The sequence below is a fragment of the Neoarius graeffei genome, chromosome 22 (genome assembly GCF_027579695.1).
Source record: "Neoarius graeffei isolate fNeoGra1 chromosome 22, fNeoGra1.pri, whole genome shotgun sequence".
Taxonomy (NCBI): Eukaryota; Metazoa; Chordata; class Actinopteri; order Siluriformes; family Ariidae; genus Neoarius; species Neoarius graeffei.
The window spans coordinates 42307096-42329582 of NC_083590.1; the positions used below are offsets into that span (position 1 = coordinate 42307096).

Consider the following 22487-nt stretch of genomic DNA (forward strand, 5'->3'; position numbering starts at 1 on the left):
GGATAATAAATATAGTCGCAAGCAGCGATGATGGGCCCTATGATGATGGGCAAGACCCGTGACATGTGGTCATCATACAATGCACACGCATCAGAGATGTGAGACACAAGCCTGGGTATCTGATGTGTGCGCCACCAATGAGGAGTTTTTAGGCAATGGAGTCATTACTGTCCAGGTCCATATGGTGGTGCTATACCAGAGGGTCACTATGGGCATGTGGATATCATCAGAACCATCATATCCTATGAAGTTTGAGCCATATCAGAACGACATGGCGAATTTATGACACACTTCCTGATTGCGTGGCATAAATTTATTGGTTCGCCATTTCAACATTATGCAAGATATCGCAAATCCCCTTATAATTTAAAATAAGCCTCTTCTTGACATCAAGTATACCAAATATGGCATGAATCCAACAAAACACCTAGGAGTATGTGAAAATGTAACACGTGTTTAGGCAATGAAGTCATTACTGTCCAAATCCAAATGGTGGCACTATACCAGAGGGTCACTATAGGCATGTGGATATCATCAGAAACATTATATCCTATGAAGTTTGAGCCATATCAGGCAATGCAAGGTGAATTTATGACACACTTCCTGTTTCCGTGGCATTACATATAAATTTATTTTGCTTTTTCAACATCATGCAAGAGACTGCAAATCCCTTGGTAATTCAATTACCTAATACATTGTACATGACAATTTTGTTCCTCTTGGGGCACCCCACACACCTACCAAATTCGACATGGATAGGTGAATCTGTATACCAGTCAGAAGTCTCAATGACATGTGGGGGCGCTATGGAGTCACGGAGACACACCCGGGGCCAAGCCACCATCCCTGATATGTGTAGCAAATTTCATGAGCAGGAGTTTTTAGCCAATGGAATGAATGTCCAGGTCCAAATGGTGGCGCTATACCAGAGGGTCAAACTGGTCATGTGGATATCAGAACCATATCATCCTGTAACCTGTGAACTTTTAGCCATATTAGGCAATGCATGGTGAATTTACGACATGCTTCCTGTTCGTGTGGCATAACAAATTTATTGGTTCGCCATTTCAACATCTTGCAAGATATTGCAAATCCATTTGCAATTTAAAAATCAGCAAAATCTTGCAATGACTGATACCAAAACAACATGGATCCAACAAACCACCTAGGAGGAGTTTGTTAAAATGTAACACGTGTCAAAACGCACAAAACCAAAAATCTCACTTCTTGTTGAGTATGGCTGAAGCAATGTATAGGCAATTTTGTTCGTCTAGGGGCATTCCACACACCTACCAAATTTGACGTGGGTAGGTAAAACCGTATACCGGGCAGGAGGCTCAATGTGTCATCCAAAGCTACAAATTTGAATCTAATATTTTAAGGGGTGCTATGGTGTCTTCTAATCTCAGCCAAAGCAAATAACCTAAGAATAATAAACTTTTGCCCCATTTTCACAAGTGCACGACATTTCTTGAGTTTTCAAATATTTCCAAGGTGTAAAATCTGTAATTATAGAAAAATAATAATCAGAAGTAGAAAAAAAAAAAACGAACACAATACCTTTGCAATTTAAAATCAGCAACATCTTGACAGGACATGTACCAAATATGGCATGATTCCAACAAACCGCCTAGGAAGAGTACATCAAAATGTAACATGTTTTGGCAATGGAGTCATTACTGTCTATGTCCAAATGGTGGCACTATACCAGAGGGTGTCTTTGGGCATGTGGATATCTTCAGAACCATATCCTATACAGGGCTCGAAATTCGTGGTGGTCCGGTCACCCTAGGCGACTTAATTTTTCATTTGGCGGGTAATTCCTGTCACTAGCCAGCCCGGCTGGCTAGTTGAAAATAAAAAATATATATATATGAAGCAAAGATTCAGACACACCATCAACTAAAGCCGACACATATTAAGCACGTGCCGTGTCTGTGTTAATCGATGTGTTTATCGGCAGGATGGAAACTACCGAAGAATTCCGAATCATACAGGGATGTGATTTGGGGCTGGTGAAATTATCTGAAAATTTTAGCCGGGGGTCTGGGGGCCGCAGGCCCCCAGCTGGTCCAGGGCAGCACCCTGGTGGGGGGACAAGCCCCCCGAAGCTCCTGGGTTTTGGGGTTTTCTGACTTAAAAATTGTACTAAAATGGCAAGCAAACACACAAGAAAAAACTTGTCATGATTAACAAATTCAAGCCAATTTAATGGTCAACATGCAACTCGGACACTCACACACTCTCTCTCGCGTGCGCACACTCTCTCACTCGCGCGCTCTCTCTCTCTCTCTCGTGCGCTCTCTCCCTCGCATGCTCTCTCTCGCTGTCACTCTCACTCGCGCTCTCTCTCTCCCGCGCGCTCTCACACACACACACTCTCGCACGCGCGCTCTCTCACTCACTCTCACTCGCGCTCGCACTCCCTCTCACTCGCTCTCGCACTCCCTCTCACTCGCGCTCGCTCTCACTCCCTCTCACTCGCGCTCCCCCTCTCACTCGCGCTCCCCCTCTCACTCGCGCTCCCCCTCTCACTTGCGCTCCCCCTTTCACTCGCGCTCCCCCTCTCACTCGCGCTCCCCCTCTCACTCGCGCTCCCCCTCTCACTCGCGCTCCCCCTCTCACTCGCGCTCCCCCTCTCACTCGCGCTCCCCCTCTCACTCGCGCTCCCCCTCTCACTCGCGCTCTCACTCTCTCTCCCTCTCACTCGCGCTCTCTCTCTCTCTCCCTCTCACTCGCGCTCTCCCTCTCACACACACACACACACACACACACACTCACTCACTCTCACACCCCAAAGAAACAGCGCGAGCAGGGCGCGCTAGCCCCGCGCCTTGGGACGTAATTCGCCCCGAGGCGAGCCGCGGCGCTCCGCTTAGGTTTCGTTTCTATCCCGGGCTCCTGTCCGACTTTGGACGCTCGTAGCTCGGGCAGGGGAGGTCACAGTATCCCCAAACTTGACAGCCAGAGACCTCTGCCCTCTCCCCAAAGAACGAAATCGCTGAACAAATGTCTCACAGTCATGTCCAACGTCTGTAGCAACCTCTTTCTCCAACCATTCCCAGCGGGACTTGTTTTTCACTATTCTGTCGATTTCTTTAACTCGATTTGCATCTTTACGCTCGATCACGGAGGCTGCCATCTTTCAACTCTGTTTGAAGCGAGCTTACGTACAGCTATCTAACAAGCGCGTTCATTGGTTGTTACAGAGCGATGGGCCAATCACGTACCTCGTTTCATCTCAATGACGTAATTGCGTAAATGACGTAATTACGTCAATGAGATGAAACGAGGTACATGATTGGCCCATCTCTCTGTCACGGAGAGATGTGATTACCGCGATATTCAACGAGATGCGTTATATATGCCATCTTTCAACTCTTTGTTTGAAGCGAGCGCATTCATTGGTTGTTACCAATGAATGCGCTCGCTTCAAACAAAGAGTTGAAAGATGGCAGCCTCCGTGATCGAGGCGTAAAGATGCAAATCCGAGGCTGCCATCTTTCAAACAAAGTCAGAACGAATAGGATACGAATGTGGATTTGAGGGAAAAATCGGAAACATTTTTTTTTCAAGTTTTGAGGTGAAAAAAGCGGAATTCCGCGAATTCGCAGAAAAATCACATCCCTGATCATATCGTGTACGAGTCAGGCTGTCGGTTTTTTCACTACTGCGCATGCATATAACGCATCTCGTTGAATATCGCGGTAATCACATGTAGTATTGGACCAGGTGGGTGGAGCAGAGAAGCACGGCAGGCCAAAACTGAGTTCTCAATGAACTATTTATTGCTAGCTTTTCAGCCTTTTATCACTTCCCACCCGCGCGCGCACACGTGTTCTGGTTGGGGAGAGAAGGCTCCCTTTCTCTGCTCTCCTCACCTTTTAAAAGGTGCGGTCACTGGGTAAGACACACAAACACAGGTTAATCCCCATCAGGTGCAATGATTCCACCACTTACCTTCCCTGACTCCGCCCTCCATTCACAGACCGACACTTGGCCACGCCCCTGCTACAATTTTTATGGAATAATTAATTTTTTTCAAGTTGATTCCTAGTCAATATGAAGCTCCTAATGCTTTCTCTCTCAAAATGGTTAAATACAGAAAGCATGTTGGACATATTTTGGGTGCTATAGTCATGATAGTAAGTATATTTGCTTTCAATACTCATACACCAAGTTGCCAAGTTTTCCAATATATTATTATTTGTTATTATATTATGGTGCTCTGTGTTGTTCTCATTTACGTATTTAACAAACTATCAAAATACTCGGGTCTTGAAATAAATGCACATTAGTCATGAACAATGGTAACTACTCTCTTTTGCATTATTTTTGACAGAAGTAAAATTTATACATGAACAAATTTTGGCTAGTTGATTTTCTGTTTGGCTAGTTACTTTGGAAGGTAACTAGTCCAGCTGGCTGGTGAAAAAAAATGAATTTCGAGCCCTGCTATAACCTGTGGAGTTTGAGCAGTATCAGGCAATGCATGGTGAATTTAAGACTCACTTCCTGTTTGCGTGGCGTAACATATAAATTTATTGGTTCCCTATTTCAACATCTTACGACATATCGCAAATCCCTTCGCAATTTAACATCAGCAACATCTTCATATGACGTACACCAAATATGGCATGGATCCAACAAACCACCTAGGAGTTGTTCGTTAAAATGTAACACGTGTCAAAATGCACAAAACCAAAAATCTCACTTCCTGTTGAGTATGGCTGATGCAATGTATAGGCAATTTTGTTCATCTCGGGGCACTCCACACACCTACCATATTTGACATGGATAAGTGAAACTATCCCCGGGGCCGGCGAGGGCCTTTCTGTGTGGAGTTTGCATGTTCTCCCCGTGTCCGCGTGGGTTTCCTCCGGGTGCTCCGGTTTCCCCCACAGTCCAAAGACATGCAGGTTAGGTTGACTGGTGACTCTAAATTGACCGTAGGTGTGAATGTGAGTGTGAATGTTTGTCTGTGTCTATGTGTCAGCCCTGTGATGACCTGGCGACTTGTCCAGGGTGTACCCCGCCTTTCGCCCGTAGTCAGCTGGGATAGGCTCCAGCTTGCCTGCGATCCTGTGGAAGGATAAAGCGGCTAGAGATAAATGAGATGAGAATGAGAAGTGAAACTATATACCGGGCAGGAGTCTCCATGACATATGGGGGCACTATGGAGTCCCACATACCTGGGGTCAACTCCCTATGGATTAGTTTCGGTGTGCATGACTGACATGTCGACCAAATTTCATGAGGAGTTTTCGAAGCCCACCTAGACTAATTTACCCCATGACCTCAAATTGTATCATAGGTCAAATGTATGTGCAAAATTTCATGAGCTTTTAGCCATTGTAAGCCTCTCAAAACAGCACAGAAAATTTCAAAATCCCACATTCCATCCAACATGGCTGACTTCCTGCTAGGTGGAGTCAAATACAACTAATGGCCCTTTTCCACTACCCTTTTTCAGCTCACTTCAGCTCGCTTCAGCTCACTTCAGCCCGACACGGCTCGCGTTTCGGCTACCAAAGAACAGCACGACTCGGCTCGCTTCAGCCCTGCTTAGCCCCTAAAACTCGCACCGTTTTGGAGTGGGGCTGAAGCGAGCCAAACCGAGCCGAGTGAGGCTGGGGGCGTGAGCAGACACTCCCCTGTGCACTGATTGGTGAGGAGGAGTGTCCTCACATGCCCACACATGCCCCGCGAGCACGCTGGGATCTGTAAACACCGTAAACCCGGAAGAAGAAGAATTACGAATTACGAGAATTTCTGAAGCCTTATGCGCCTCGCCTCATCTATACGCTCTTGCCAGTATCTGTTGCCATTGTCGGTGACAACAAGCCACAGAACCAAGACCAGCAACACTAACGACTCCATGTTTATTGTTTAGTATTCGGGTCGTGAGACTACCGCTTAAAAGCTCACTGATGTCGCTGCTTAACGACATCACGTGACGTCCACCCACTTTCGCTAACTCCACCCAATGTGTCCACCCACTTCCAGCCAGCACGGTTCAGCGCAGTTGTAGTCGAAATGCAACTCCAACAGCCCCACTCAGCTCGACTCAGCACGGCACGGCTCAGCCCAACTCAGCCGCGTTTGTAGTGGAAAAGCGGCATATGTGAACTTTGTCCTGTATCACACGAGTATCGATCACACCAAATCTCGTGCCGATCCGAGCAACTTCATCCAGGCATGCAAACTGGTCAGGGGTGAAAAAGGTGAGAAGGATGCACGGGGACACGGCACGCGCGCAAAAGTACATTTCGTAGTCTACGTTACAAAAAAAATTGCAACCAGTGACATCTTGAATTTAATACAGTACAAAATAACTTTCCATAAACATGTCTTAATAAGTTACTGTTGAGTGGCCGGTAAATTGTACCATTTATTTGTCAGTGGCCGGTAAAGTTTGATATTTTGTGAAGTTAATTTTCACCCCTGTGTACAACACAGTGGGCTATTGACAAAAAGGTATATATTACTGCCTGTGCTATCTAACAGACCTACCCCAGAGGACACACCTGGCCAATCCCTGTCTGTCAATTTTCTTAAAGACATCACCTATGTGAAATCAGGGGCGGATCTAGAAAAATATTTATGGGGTGGCAAGAGGGGGGCAGGAATTTTTGAGGGGTGGCAACGTATTACAGACATGTATATATACTGAATTTAATCACAGTTTGACGACAAATAGTATGTACACACTACAAAAGGGCACAGACTGCCATTTACAAACTCATACAGAAACTTAATCTCATGCCTTTATTGTTCACGAAGAACACACATTCTCAGATGAGGTCTATACCGTTTCTGGACAGTTTTATACTGTATATGCAAAAGAACAGACACTAAAAAACAACAATAACACTGCTTCAAGTTCAGCATGATTTAAACCATTTACACCAGTGTCACATTTTATAGTTTTTTTCCTCACGCTTTGTAAAGGCTCACCAGTGAGCATAACATGAACTTGTCATGCCTACAACAGCTGAATGCGGCGATTTCCATGTTGCTCAGCAAAACGCTTCACAAATTTATCAAGATCTAATGCTTTTGTGCGCTTTGATTCAATGCTGAGTACAGCCAAACTTGATAGTCTCTTTTCTGTCATAGTCAACCGCAAATAAGTCTTTATGAGCCTGAGAGATGAAAAACTTCGTTCACAGGATGCACTGCTCACAGGCAAGACAACCGCTATTTTACACAACCTGAACAACTCAAAAAAAAAAAAAAAACATATTGGTATGGGTCCAAAAACAGTGAACTCCATGAGAGTGGTAGGACTCTCCTGTTCCCCCTTTTTTCTGTCTAGTACTCTCCTCGTCTGATGTAACTCATGTTTAAGATCCTCAATATTTGAATCATAAGCTTCAGCCAATAGCAATGTTTTCCTTGACAGACGGTGAATCAATATTAACTTTTGTGGCCGACTTTACACAAAACTAATGTCAGACCTAGCTAACATTAGGCCAAAAAAAAAAAAAAAAAAAAAGTGTGTTTCAGGTAACATGAAATACTAAAATAAGGTCGGTAGGTAGGAAATTTTTTTTTCTTAATTTGTTTTATTTTGTTCGAAAAAATTAACACAAGTAAACATCTTACAAAATAGTATTTTGGCACAGAATCCTTTATACCACACATCATAATAAAATAAGTGTTTTAAATCTTTAAACGAATAAAAAAAATATCGCAAGAGTTCGAGTTATGATCAGCGGAAGCGTATTGCTGCCACACTCAAAAAAAAAAAAAAATTGGCTTAGACTCAAGTAATTACGTGAAAAGATATTGTTAACAGAGTTATCACGTTTTTACAATATATTTATCATGTAATAACATAACACGTAATTTCATGATATTTTCATGTGATAATGTGAAAACACCTTATCAAGAAATAACGTGAAAATATGGTTTAACGTCCTAGGCTAGGCTACTTCCATTAAAAGCAGACGGCCTCGCCTAGCCTACTGTAGAACTTGGGTCGAGCAAAAACACGGAGCAAAAACATGGCTGAATCCTGAATGACTCCTATTTGTATAAATAGGGGACTACATAGGCGGCAAAATGTAGTGTTTTTCCCTGCCATGGAAGTGCACTTGTATACTGAAGAGGAAGCAATTTGCATTACAGCCAGGAAGGCTGATAGAAGTGGCAAAACATTTTACTTTTTATCGTTTCTTTCACAACTTGAATGCGTTGAAACAAAAAAATTATGACAAACTAACGCTGCTTACACTAAAATATCGAGGGAAATTTGTAATAAAAACTTTACGGTCGGCAATTTCGACGCGGAAATTCTCGGGTTACCGGAAACACACTTTTTTTTTTGCCTTACATGTATAGTTAGCTAAATAACCTTCTCCAACCTGATTTTTATCCTCTCAAAATCAGCATCGCAACTATACTAGCACTGTTCATTCATTATAATTTCATTTTTTGATAGATAGTTAATCAGCTTTTACCCCTTTCCTCCCGTGTCTCCTTTCCTCGCGACTCCTGGCTCCCTCGCTTCGCGCCTCTCAATTTTCCAAAACAACCAATCTCTGGCGTTATCTCGTGCTGCATTCACCACAGTCGGACATTGGAAATTCGCGCACGTAAATGTCAAATTGGCCGTAATTTTTCTTTGAATTCGTCGCTGCCAACTGGGGTAGCAGCAGGGGTGGCAAGGCTTTCTTTTAGAGTGGCATATGCCACCCCGGTAGATCCGCCCATGGTTATTCACCCCCGAGCGCGCTGGAAACTGTTCCATTGGTATTCAGATTCAGTCGCGAGATGAGGTTGCCAGATCTCTCTATAAAAAGGTGACTTTGCGGTCTGAATCTGTGGAATATTCATAAGCGAGGACTGGCAACCAGCAGTGGGTTGTGCACCAGCTGATCAGAACTCCAATGGAAAAGAAGCGTGTTAGTAACTGTTTATCTTGATTGGCTGTAACCTTGTAAGTGAAATGTTTGGCAACAATAGCGTTGTAGCCTGCCTACCCCCCCCAAAAAAAAATCTCTTCGGATCTACACGATTCACACAAGTGACCTATTTTGGGACCAAAACGGCGAATTTCGCCGAAAGGTGAGGAGTTTGCATGTGTGTTCATCTCAACCAGAGCTTCTCCTCAGGGGTGCTATAGAGTTCTGGGACCACACCCAGTCCCTTGCTCAGTGTTACTTTGTGATTTTACGCACATAAGTGCATCAAAAACGAGTTCTTCCGTGTGTGTGTGGGGGGAATGTTATAAAAAGAAGAAAAAACATGCCGAAAAAAATAGGGCTTTGCACCTACGGTGCAGGCCTTGTACCAAGCCTGCACCACGCTGCTCGGGCCCTAATAATAAAAAGAAGAAGCAGCTTTGTTACAGAAACAATAGGTATTTGCACCTATGGTGCAGGCCTATGGCCTGCACCTCGGTTCTCAGGCCCTAATAATAATAAAAAAGAAGAAAAAAATGCACCTCTGGTGCTGGGGCCCTAGTAGTAGTAGTAGTAATAATAAGAAGAAGAAGAAGAAGAATCGTTACAGAAACTATAGGGCTTTGCACCTCGGTGCTCAGGCCTTAATAATAATAAACTGACTGAAAACAATTGGGCTTTACACCTACAGTGCTCAGGGCCTGAATGTGGTGTGTGTGTGTGTGTGTGTGTGTGTGTGTGTGTGTGTGTGTGTGTGTGTGGGGTCCTCACAAGTTCTAAATGCTAGAAACGGCCCCACAGGTGACCAAAAAAAAAAAAAAAAAACTGGTGTGGAGTACAGCGCTCGAAACTAACGGTGTCCCGATGTCCCGGGGACCATAAAAAATGTCATCGGGACACAAAATTATCATATCTGGGACAATCCCGGGACAATGGAAAAAAATAGATCTAGAAAAAAAGTTCTACATTAATATTATTTACAAAGCCGTAACACATACGTAGACATTCACCTAATTTGTTAATTTTAATTTTAAAACGTTAACAGCGAAAAATACATAGTAGCTACACTTCCGATGCACCTGCATCAGTAGGCTACAGAGCAGCGCATTCTGTTCTAGAATCTTCGGCCGGTGTCCGCATTATATGGACTTGGAATGGAATTGCTACCGCACACGCTGCGCCGACTCTTGCCAAAACAAAAATGCTGAAGTGGTTGAAGCGGACCGACCGCGGGGAAGAAACTGAAAGCCCAGACATAACGTCTCCGGGACCTTCAGGATCCAAAGTGTCATCGCCTGGTCTGCAGGCAACGCTAGCAACTGAATGAACTTAATGAACACTGTTAGACACGTTATAAAATACAACAGGAATGATGTGGATGATATTGACGGAAGATACCGTTCAACAGAATAAGTGAGTTTTCTTGGTGTCTTTCTAGTTCAGAAAGTTTAGTCAGTCAGCAGCACAACTAGGCTCGGACCTGCCACTATGCTGATGTTGCTAACATTTGCACCCGGCAGCGAAAGTTCATAAAAATGGATAACGGAAAGTTCATAAAAATGGATAACGGAAAGTTCATAAAAATGGATAACGGTAATGGATAACGGAAAGTTCATAAAATGGATAACGGTAATGGTGAAAATTATAAGTTGGCCTTATAAGTGCCAACAGATATTCAAGGTATAAGTAGATGAAATGAACATAAAAGGGGTCTTATTTTCAACTGAAGTGTACTGCAGATGTAGGGAGTTGAAACATTTTCTGAATGAGCTAGTTGGGCCCTTTAAATAAACGGGTATCTATTCATACAGTGAGATCGCCAAAGTTTAATAAACTGAAAATACAATAACTGTAATTTTGAAGTAGATGATGTATAGGACATGTGTCGCTTGTGTCTTGTGACTTATTGTAAAAATGATATAAAGGGTTCAAAATCGCATAGTTACAAATATAATAGTAGCTTCATATGATAATATTAACCACTGGTTATTTCAGAGAGGAAAAAAATGGGGACACTATTGCTTCCATTCGGGACAATACAACACAGAATTCGGGACCACTGGGGGACACAAAGAAAAAAAGTTAATTTCGAGCCCTGGTGGAGTAGGGTTGAACGATTTTAAGAAAAAATTGAATTGCGATTTTTCTGGCAGATATTGCGATTTCGATTTCAACCACGATTTTTTTTCTTTAAATCGAGTTTCAGTGCAAATTAATTAATACAATGAATTCCATAAAGCTAATGCAAGAATGAAAACTGAGATCAACAGATTTCAAATGTAGGCCTGTTTATTAACATTGAGTGCCTGAGGAACAAGTTATAATAACTTAAAATAAAAATAAAAAGAGAGAGCCATCTTTCTTAAGTAAACTTGTGCTTCTTTTACTTTTCCCATCTACAACATATCAGACATAAAAAAAGGTTGATCAATGGCTCAGCAGCATCAAAATATTGCACTTTTGTAAAAGAATGTACATAAGCATTATAACTAGAGCCAACAATTCCCCTGTGGGAAATTGAGAGAGTGATGCAGTGCGCGTAGCAGTCGCTATTGCAGGAGCTGAGCTGTACTGTGTGAATGTGTGACTTGCCATGATCCTAAAAGCCTGTGTCTCTCTGAGAGGGAGCAGCCCCTCCCTCCTGTGTGTGTGTGTGTGTGTGTGTGTGTGTGTGTGTGTGTGTGAGTGAGTGTGAGAGAGCAAGCAGCCCCTCCCCCACCCGCGCGCTCAGAGCAGGGACACAGAAAGGCTGTGACACAGAGTGGTAGCTGACACAGTGTTTTTACACCATGCTGGGGCAATACGCAGAGCATACATGTGTGAAATTATTGACGAAACAAAACATGGGTCAGTTTAGGAGCACTGAGAAAAACCGCGGCTTTGACGATCCCAAAATCGTGTTGTCTGAGATCGCGAATTTCGGTCGAAAGCGATAGATCGTTCAGCCCTAGTGTGGAGTGTGGGGAAAGGTTTGAATTCTGTTTAATTGAAGTTATATTTATGATTAGGATTTTTTTTTTATCTTGCCTGATTTTTTACAGAGGTGTAGAACCTCTGGAAAGGGTGGACCCCACAATTAGGCAAAAAAACTTTCGGACCCTTCAAGAGAGGAAGGGTGTGTGTGTGTACAGTGTAGAACAGGAGTAATCAAGGCACAGGGGAAAATGCAAATCTAATCCTACCTGTCTCCTGGAAGCTCTTTTAGTCTTTCTTTCCTCATCTCCAACTTCTGTTTGCCTTGATGCAGATTGAACTTTTACGTCTGTATTGCCATGTTCCTCCTCATCTCTGCTCCAGGTTTTCTCCTGCTTTTTGGCATTAGAAGGCTGAATGGTGGCCCTCCTTTTGGTCGAGTGCTGTTTAAGCATGGTACAGAGTTCGTTTATGTAAACGAATGTTTTGGTAGTTTGTGCCTGGGCTCGTGTCAGGCAACGACCCACGGCGTTCCGGAACTCCACAGACATCAGGAACTCAGGCGAGGACTTGGAATATTTCGTCTTCAGGAAGCTCAAGACCTCCGGGTGCTCTCGAGTGTGTTCTATACAATGATCCAGAAACTGGAAATGGAAAATGAGATTGAGGATCAATAAAAAAAAAACAGGAAAGTGTTTGAGTGAAATGCTCCCTGATACTGAACAAACACCACTGACCACAACTGTACTTCTCTCATACTGTCTCCCAGTGAAAACTTTTGTTACGTTATGAAGTGCAAAATATGATAAAGGAGACCCTGAACTGTTGGACAACTGAAATTGTGCATCAGGCAAGAATGGGACAACATTTCTCTTTCAAAAGTACAGCAACTCTTCTCAGTTCCCAAAATATATATAAAAGTTTCCCACTCGCCCCTCATTCGGGCGGTCTTTTTTTCCCCTCAAAATAAAGTCCTCTACCAGAGGCCTGCGAATTTGAGGGTCCTGCACAGTATCTTAGCTGTTCCTTAGCTGTGTACAAGTTATTCCATGAAATCGAGTCATACATGAGATGATGGCCAGCTCGGTGCTACGTGCCTTGTTGGCTATAAGCCATGTACGACAAGATTGAGTGGAATAACTTATTATATCCACATTCACTGGATTTTGAGAAACAGAGCATTTTTAAAATGCTTTATACAAGTGGCTCATATAAAACGTTCAACAAAATCATTTCCACTTAGAACGTAAACAAACCGGCGAAATGACTGCAGCAATTTGTGAAAAAAATCTTATAATAATTCTTGAAAAATAAAAGATAGATATGTTCTTACAATCAAATACTTTTATTCCATATTTTGTTGCATTTTGGGGGGTTTTGTTTTGTTTGAGCACTGTACTTAAGTACATTTTTTGAGTATCTGTACTTTAGTATTAATTTTTTTGGCAACTTATGACTTTAACTTCACTACATTTGAAAAACAAATATCATACTTTTTACTCCACTACATTTCTATCAAGGTCCTCGTTACTATGAAGCAGCTTTGAAAGTGGATGTTTTTTTCCTTTTCTTTTCTAAAATGTGATTTTTTTTCGCAGGTGACACTGAGACAGCCTATCAGCAATCACTGGGGTCAAATCACATCTATAGACTGTATAAAATCAAGCTCAGTGATTTCTCAACAGCATTATTTGAACATGATCAGTTGATGGCAGAATGGAAGGAGGCGGTACTTCGGAGGAATGCATGCACCTATGGTTTTACCTAGAGCCCATGTTTCAGTTTTCTGAAAGGAATAAAGAGTAGTTTCATTTTAAATGTTTGCTCTGTTTGCCTAAAATGGAGCACATCACGGCCAACAAAAACTCGCCGCCCAACCTGTGGAAGCATATTGAGGTATGTAAACATTTTATTCCAAGAGAAAGCTTCCAATGAAGTTGTCTGTGCTTTTAGAGCTAGCGATAATGTTGCAATAGCGATGCAGTCTGGTTAGTCAAAATGACTTTCTATGGATTTGCCCACCAAGTTGCCATAGCCTTGTCTACAGCTAATGTTAACACATAGCTAGTTAACTTGGACACTGTTAGCATGTAAAAACAGAGTTACGCAAACATGAATAACGTTAACTTATCTGAAGTCCTTTCAGAAATGTTTTAGCATAATCTTGCCAAATAAACAAAATGTAGAAATCTTTCTTTTCTACTAATGTTAGCTACCCAGTATGATTTTGAGTTTGAAAAGATTTTGCTAGCATGTCAGGTGGAGCTATACTGACTAGCTAGCTTAACATTAAACCACCATGATTCCAGAGACAGATTCATATGCGCATGAATACATATACTTGCGCGTCCACGAGACCTGTGAGATGGACAGTATTGTACTAGTCAGTCACAACAAATTGTTGGAATAATTTTGTTTTGATGGCAGATGATGGTCTTGCATTTTTTTTTGTCTTGCTTAAAGCAGTGTTGCTATTGGGCAGTTATTAAGCTCGAGGTGTGGACCTGGGTTTTAATCCAGTTGGATTGTCACTTTTATTTTCTGAGCAAGCTGCATTTACAGCGATTCCACGGTCTTCCTGATTAACATACACATGCATGTGTGCACACTGCCAGAGCTAGGTCAGAACACTACCATGCTGCTTTGTGGAGGTGGGGAGAAGTGTTACAATTATTTAAAAGAAAAAAAAAGGTTCTTTTTCAGTTCAGTTGTGTTTCAGTTTGTAACATTCTAGGAAGTGTTTATTCTACAGGTTCTACAAGCTAGTCAGTAGATCCAGTTGGTTGCTTCAGAGGCATTATGTTTTGTAAGCATTGTGGCAATAATACAACGATGCGTTGACAGAAAATGTACTTTTAATACTCAAGTATTTTTAAAAGCAAGTACTTCAGTACTTTAACTTAACTAAACATCTGACTGTACAACTTTCACTTGTATTGGAGTAACATTTAACCAGTGGTATCTGTACTTTGACTCAAGTAATGAAGTTGGGTACATTGTCCACCTTCGCTCACGGAATATGAGCCTAGTAGTAGAGTAGCCAATTAGCATGCGTGATTGCTCATATCAAGTGAATGTGGATTCAAAAAAATATATATTTTTTTTAATCCACATTCACTTGATATGAGCAATCACGCATGCTAATTGGCTACTCTACTACTCGGCTCATATTCCGTGAGCGAAGGTGGACAATGTACAACCCCGATTCCAAAAAAGTTGGGACAAAGTACAAATTGTAAATAAAAACGGAATGCAATAATTTATAAAATCTCAAAAACTGATACTGTATTCACAATAGAACATAGACAACATATCAAATGTCGAAAGTGAGACATTTTGAAATTTCATGCCAAATATTGGCTCATTTGAAATTTCATGACAGCAACACATCTCAAAAAAGTTGGGACGGGGCAATAAGAGGCTGGAAAAGTTAAAGGTACAAAAAAGGAACAGCTGGAGGACCAAATTGCAACTCATTAGGTCAATTGGCAATAGGTCATTAACATGACTGGGTATAAAAAGAGCATCTTGGAGTGGCAGCGGCTCTCAGAAGTAAAGATGGGAAGAGGATCACCAATCCCCCTAATTCTGCACCGACAAATAGTGGAGCAATATCAGAAAGGAGTTCGACAGTGTAAAATTGCAAAGAGTTTGAACACATCATCTACAGTGCATATCATCATCAAAAGATTCAGGGAATCTGGAAGAATCTGTGTGCGTAAGGGTCAAGGCCGGAAAACCATACTGGGTGCCCGTGATCTTCAGGCCCTTAGACAGCACTGCATCACGTACAGGCATGCTTCTGTATTGGAAATCACAAAATGGGCTCAGGAATATTTCCAGAGAACATTATCTGTGAACACAATTCACTGTGCCATCCAAAAAAAGCTAAAACTCTATAGTTCAAAGAAGCCATATCTAAACATGAGTCAAGCCAAGGCTCATTTAAAATGGACTGTGGCAAAGTGGAAAACTGTTCTGTGGTCAGACGAATCAAAATTTGAAGTTCTTTATGGAAATCAGGGACGCCGTGTCATTCGGACTAAAGAGGAGAAGGACGACCCAAGTTATCAGCGCTCAGTTCAGAAGCCTGCATCTCTGATGGTATGGGGTTGCATTAGTGCGTGTGGCATGGGCAGCTTACACATCTGGAAAGACACCATCAATGCTGAAAGGTATATACAGGTTGTAGAGCAGCATATGCTCCCATCCAGATGGCGCCTCTTTCAGGGAAGACCATTTTCCAACATGACAATGCCAAACCACATACTGCATCAATTACAGCATCATGGCTGCGTAGAAGAAGGGTCCGGGTACTGAACTGGCCAGCCTGCAGTCCAGATCTTTCACCCATAGAAAACATTTGGCGCATCATAAAATGGAAGATACGACAAAAAAGACCCAAGACAGTTGAGCAACTAGAATCCTACATTAGACAAGAATGGGTTAACATTCCTATCCCTAAACTTGAGTAACTTGTCTCCTCAGTCCCCAGACGTTTACAGACCATTGTAAAGAGAAAAAGGGATGTCTCACAGTGGTAAACAATGGCCTTGTCCCAACTTTGAGATGTGTTATGAAATTTAAAATCACTTAATTTTTCTCTTTAAATGATACATTTTCTCAGTTTAAACATTTGATACGTCATCTATGTTCTATTCTGAATAAAATATGGAATTTTGAAACTTCCACATCATTGCATTCCGTTTTTATTTACAATTTGTACTTTGTCCCAACTTTTTTGGAATCGGGGTTGTATACGTTTTAGCGTATCGGGCCCGATACGCTTGCTCTGCCTGCCGATACGCTTAGTCACTGTAGTTAAAATCCGATATGCTTAGATTTATACCAACATGTTAAATTTCCTACCCACAAGTAATTAGATACACAGGAGAGCAAATAACATCCATTTACATATTGATTGATATTTGTGTTAAACAAGCGGGCTTTTTTTTTCCCCCAATGTTTGTGTTGATTCTGTTAAAGTAATATGTCCATGTGGTATGATGTAAAGTAAGGTTAATAATATAAACTTAGATTACACATTTTTCAGTTTTACTCAAATTAGGGTGGTGCAAAAATGAGTACACCCCACAACAAAAACTACTACATCTAGTACTTTGTATGGCCTCCATGATTTTTAATGACAGCACCAAGTCTTCTAGGCATGGAATGAACAAAGTGGCAACATTTTGCAACATCAACCTTTTTCCATTCTTCAAAAATGACCTCTTTTAGTGACTGGATGCTGGATGGAGAGTGATGCTCAACTTCTCTTCAGAATTCCCCAAAGAAAATAATTTCTTTACACCACAAAGGTGAAGGCTACAAGATGATCAGCAAAGCTTATCAGTCAGAATACTGTAGCAAAGTGGAACAACAATTTAAGAAAGATGGAACTACGACCATCTCACAGAGATGTCCAGGTCATCCACGGAAGTTAACACCTCGACAGGAGCGTCTTCTGATGAGAAGGGTTGAAGAAAATCGGCATGACAGTTCACCACAGTTATCTAAAGTAGAAGAAAGCCAAACTGGGGTGACTACTTCCTGTGACAATACGGCGTACACTGCAGAGGAATGGCATGCATGGATGCCATCCACAAAAGAAGCCTCTCCTAAAGCCCAGGCACAAAAAAGCCCACCAGGGCCCATGCTGACAAAGATGAAGACTACTGGGACTCTATACTCTGGAGTGATGAGACCAAGATAAATGTTTTTGGAACTGATGGCTGTATGGCGTCGCAAAGGTGAAGAATACAAAGAAAAATGCATGGTGTCTACAGTGAAACATGGTGGTGGCAGTGTCCTTATGTGGGGCTGCATGAGTGCTGCTGGTGTCAGGGAGCTGCATTTCATTGATGGCATCATGAATTCACATATGTATTGCTCTATACTGAAAGGGAAGATGCTACCATCACTCCATGCCCTTGGTCGTTGTGCACTTTTCCAACAAGACTAAACACACATCTAAGGCCACTGTTGGATTTCTGAAGAAGAACAGGGTGAAAGTGATTCAGTGGCCAAGTACGTCTCCTGATCTGAACCCAATCGAACAATCTATGGGGAATTCTGAAGTGACCACTTGAGCATCACTCTCCATCCAGCATCCAGTCACTAAAAGAGGTCATTGTTGAAGAATGGAAAAAGATTGATGTTGCAAAATGTCTCCAACTTGTTCATTCCATGCCTAGAAGACTTTGTGCTGTCATTAAAAATCATGGAGGCAATACAAAGTACTAGATGTGGTAGTTTTTGTTGTGGGGTGTACTTATTTTTGCACCACCCTAATTTCAGTAAAATTGAAAAAATGTGTAATCCAAGTTATATTATTAACCTTACTTTCACGTTATAAGTTAGATGTTATATTAAACTTTGTCTTGTCAACATTTTGGAAATTGTGTTCATTGAGATATTGCTTAAAATGTTACTTTTCAAAGGGGGTGTACTCATTTACGCTGAGCACTATACACACGTAAAAAATGTGTGTGTGTGTGTGTGTGTGTGTGTGTGTGTGTGTGTGTGTGTGAGAGAGTGTGTGAGAGAGAGAGAGAGAGAGAGAGAGAGAGAGGGGAGCGTGCTGGAAAATTCTGAAATACAAGGCTTCACATCATGGCTTCTGGTGACATCTAGAGTTGATTTTTACCAGTTCAACATGTTGGGGGAAAAGGCTATATTTAGGGCCCAAGCACCGAGGTGCAAAGCCCTATTGTATTTGTCATGTTTTTTCCGCACGCCAACTCATTTTTGAGGCACTTATGCCGCTTTTCCACTACAAACATGGCTGAGTTGGGCTGAGCCGTGCCGTGCTGAGTCGAGCTGAGCGGGGCTATTGGAGTTGCATTTCGACTACAACCACGCTGAACCGTGCTGGCTGGAAGTGGGTGGACACATTGGGTGGAGTTAGCAAAAGTGGGTGGACGTCACGTGATGTCGTTAAGTGGCGCAAACAGTGACATCAGTGACCTTTTAAGCGGTAGTCTCACGACCCGGATAGTAAACAATAAACATGGAGGACATGGAGTCATTAGTGTTGCTGGTCTTGGTTCTGTGGCTTGTTGTCACCGACAACGCCAACAGATACTGGCAAGAGCGTATAGATGAGACGAGGCGCATAAGGCTTCAGAAATTCTCGTAATTCGTAATTCTTCTTCTTCCGGGTTTACAGATCCCAGCGTGCTCGCGGGGCGTGTGTGGGCATGTGAGGACACTCCTCCTCACCAATCAGTGCACAGGGGAGTGTCTGCTCACGCCCCCAGCCTCACTCAGCTCGGTTTGGCTAGCTTCAGCCCCACTCCAAAACCGTGCGAGTTTTGGGTGCTAAGCAGGGCTGAAGCGAGCTGAGTCGTGCTGTTCTGAGGTAGTCGAAACGCGAGCCGTGTCGGGCTGAAGTGAGCTGAAGCGAGCTGAAGTGAGCTGAAAAAGGGTAGTGGAAAAGGGCCATTAATGTTTGAAAACTCAAGAATTTTGGCAGACTGATCAAATGTGCGTAAAATCACAAAGTTACACTGAGCGTGATCCCAGAGCTACCAGCATCGAGGCCACGTTGCTCAAGACACGACTTAGGTTGGTAGGACGTGTGTCCAGAATGGAGTAACAGCGCAGCGCATGGTTTTCCCCAAAGTGTTTTAGTGTATCGGGCCCGATACGTTTGCTCTGCCTGCTGATACGCTTAGTCGCTTTAGTTAAAATCCGATACGCTTAGAACCAATACATTAAACTTCCTACCCACAAGTAACTAGATACATAGAAGAGCAAATAACACATCCATTTACATATTGATTGATATCTGTGTTAAACAAGCGGTCTTTTTGTCCCAATGTTTGTACTGATTCCTTCAAAGTAATATGTCTGCGTGGTATGATGTAAACAAACTAATCTGTTGGCTATGTCAAGATCACGTGTTCAAACCTTCCAATGAAAATATCGAAATAAAACGTCAGACATCCCGGAAGTTTCCGATTCATTATAAATGAACTCATTGGCTGCCGATGTTGTCCCCCACCAGATGGACAAAGCCAAATGATTTTAATCACAAAAGTTTGACCTAGGGCTGTGCGATGTCCCCTTAATTGGCATCGACGATGTTTACAGTGCAAACATCGTGATGGACGATCATATCGTGGGCGGGGGGGGGGGGGGGGGGGGGGGATTTTAATACCACATTATTAAATATATCATTATTAAAAGTATTAGATACTCATCCGAGGCTTTGGCACGTAAAGAAAAAAAAAGCGCTAGGTGATGTGGAATATTTGGCCTTGATAACGGATATGTGGTCCAGCTGCAACATGATGCCCTATATGTCAGCTACCGTACATTATGTGGACCGAGAGTGGGCAATGCAGTCCAAATGCCTGCAGACGTGTTTCATGCCAGAGACACATTCAGCGGACAATTTAGAAGACGCACTGCGCGAGACACTTGCCGAATGGAAAATAGAGGAGGAAAAAGATCGCCTGTATAACAACGGGGCGAATATTGTCACAGCCATCAGGCAATTGAAATAGCCGTGGTTAAGTTGTTTTGGGCACAATTTGAACCTGGCCATAACCAACTCGCTTGTGCAACAGAGGGCCAGTACAGACCGAGCGTTTGGAGTTTGCCGAGCAGTCAACACTGCGTTTGCGCACAGCTGGCTTCGGAGAAATGAGCTGCGCAAAGCGCAGGTGGAAATGAACCTCCCCAAGCACTCACTGATCACGGTAAGATATTAATCTGCTCTAACAATGAAAGACTAGTATTCAAACTATGAGAAGAAACTACACTTAAGCTATTACTCATTGTTTATTTACACCATATCAATTGAAGATGCGTTTTGGCCTTTAGTGCGCACTTGAACGCGCTAATTTTTCCAATTTATTAGTGTTTGAATTATTGCGCCAGCTTTTAAAATCATGATTTAATATTGGTTTTTTTTTTTTTTTACTGTCTTCACATTTATCAGAATCACCTTCATTCTTCCATTTGGTTTGACATTATGGCTTAGAGTGGACCATTTTGTGTCTGAAAGTAGGCTTATTTACCAGATTAAAGTTATTTGACTTCTGCCGAAGTCACTGCCGTTTGATAAGGTGCAATATTTCCCGACTGAAGTCGTTAATAGTGGCTATTTGTTTGAACAACATGACAAATTTTACATTAAAAGTATAGTGTAGGCTAAAAAAATGAAGTCAAAATTTATTATTAGTAGCATACTGTATTTGTGTAACCACGTTATGTTCACTAGCACGTCCCTGCACCATAGCCTACGTGAACAAGCGGTAATAGGATATTACTTTATAATGATTTATATAATTATGTATTTATATATAATTATATATGTTATATAATATTTATATATTAAACAAAACTAACTAACTAAACTAACAAAAAAATAACTTTTTAGGTTAAATAGGCCCAGATGATACCGTATATGCATGTTTATGACAGGAGGGGGCGTGGTATCACGATGGTGGCTATCCATCGTGATGGATGACCACCATCGTCGATGGACGATGGCATCATCTATCGGCACAGCCCTAGTTTGACCTAGTCTATTATCATTCATGAATGTGTTTAAGTACATAATCTTTCTGCAAACAATGTATGAATCAAGTTTTCTTTTAAAATATGTTTTAATCTTAATCTAGTCCATTTAATAAATTAGCAAAATTCAAACTTTATAATATGCAGTTGCCTTACTTTCTTTTCAGTGTATCTACAGTGTAATACATATATTACGGTAATTGCATCAGAAACATTCTAAATCAGGGTGTTTGCTCTTTTTCCAAATCAAAATTCCAGACTTTTTCAAAACTGATATTTTTATTCCCAAGACCTTGACTTTATGTATTTTTACACTTGCGTGCCTACTACCTACTTTATTGGTTGAGATAGTACCAGTTGTGTTTAGTACATTTTAATAAAATCGAATTAACAAAATGAACTCAGGATAAAAATAAGTGAAAGAATTTCACACAAACAAGTTTCACTAAGAGGTCATCTGTAAATATAAAAACAGAAATGAATGGATGAAAGTATGTAGAATTCAGTCAATTCATTCACACCTTATTTTCTATCCTTGACATAACTGAACCTATCTTTATGTTCTCATATGTTATGTTCTATTTAACTTTAACAAGCTGTATCGCAAGAACATTCACCAAAGTGCATATATACCACCAAGCATTTGGTTAGAAAAAAAAAGTTGCAAATGGCAAAGACTTGTCTAATTTCTAATTTCATTTAACTTCAAATCCAGCTTCTTCTGGATATCACCAAGTTCCCGTTCCTTTTCTTTGGCAGACTTCCTCATAGCATTTGACTGGGCTATCAATTGTATTTGACCGAGCTTTTCGGCTTTGGTAGCCAGGTCATCAGCGGAGGACAAGAGGCCACTGATGTTCAACTCGATCCATTTTTTTGTTTTCTTTAGTTCATCAACATCTTCCAAGATGGCCTTTCTCTTTTCTCCATGCTGCAAGTCTTCTTTTTTCTTTTCTTCGTCCTCCAAGAAACACCTGTACTTCTGTCTAGCACATGATGCCGAAAGGAGAAGTTCTTTTGTAATTGCGACATTCGTCAAACCTCCAACATAAGAGATGTGATCACTGATGATCCTCTGTGTGACAAGTGTTCTTTCCTTCATATTTTCTACCTCTATTTCTCTGTTCACAGAAAAGC

General features: G+C 41.8%; 1 protein-coding gene across 4 annotated transcripts in view; it reads right to left on the reverse strand.

Annotated features, from left to right (window-relative positions):
• daxx (death-domain associated protein) overlaps positions 1-22487 on the reverse strand; it is a 166503-nt gene that overhangs the window by 114281 nt on the left and 29735 nt on the right. For all 4 annotated transcript variants that reach the window (XM_060904814.1, XM_060904815.1, XM_060904812.1 and 1 more), the window contains one exon: positions 12092-12466. In XM_060904814.1, the coding sequence (XP_060760797.1) occupies positions 12092-12466 (375 nt within the window). The remainder of the gene's footprint in view (positions 1-12091; positions 12467-22487) is intronic.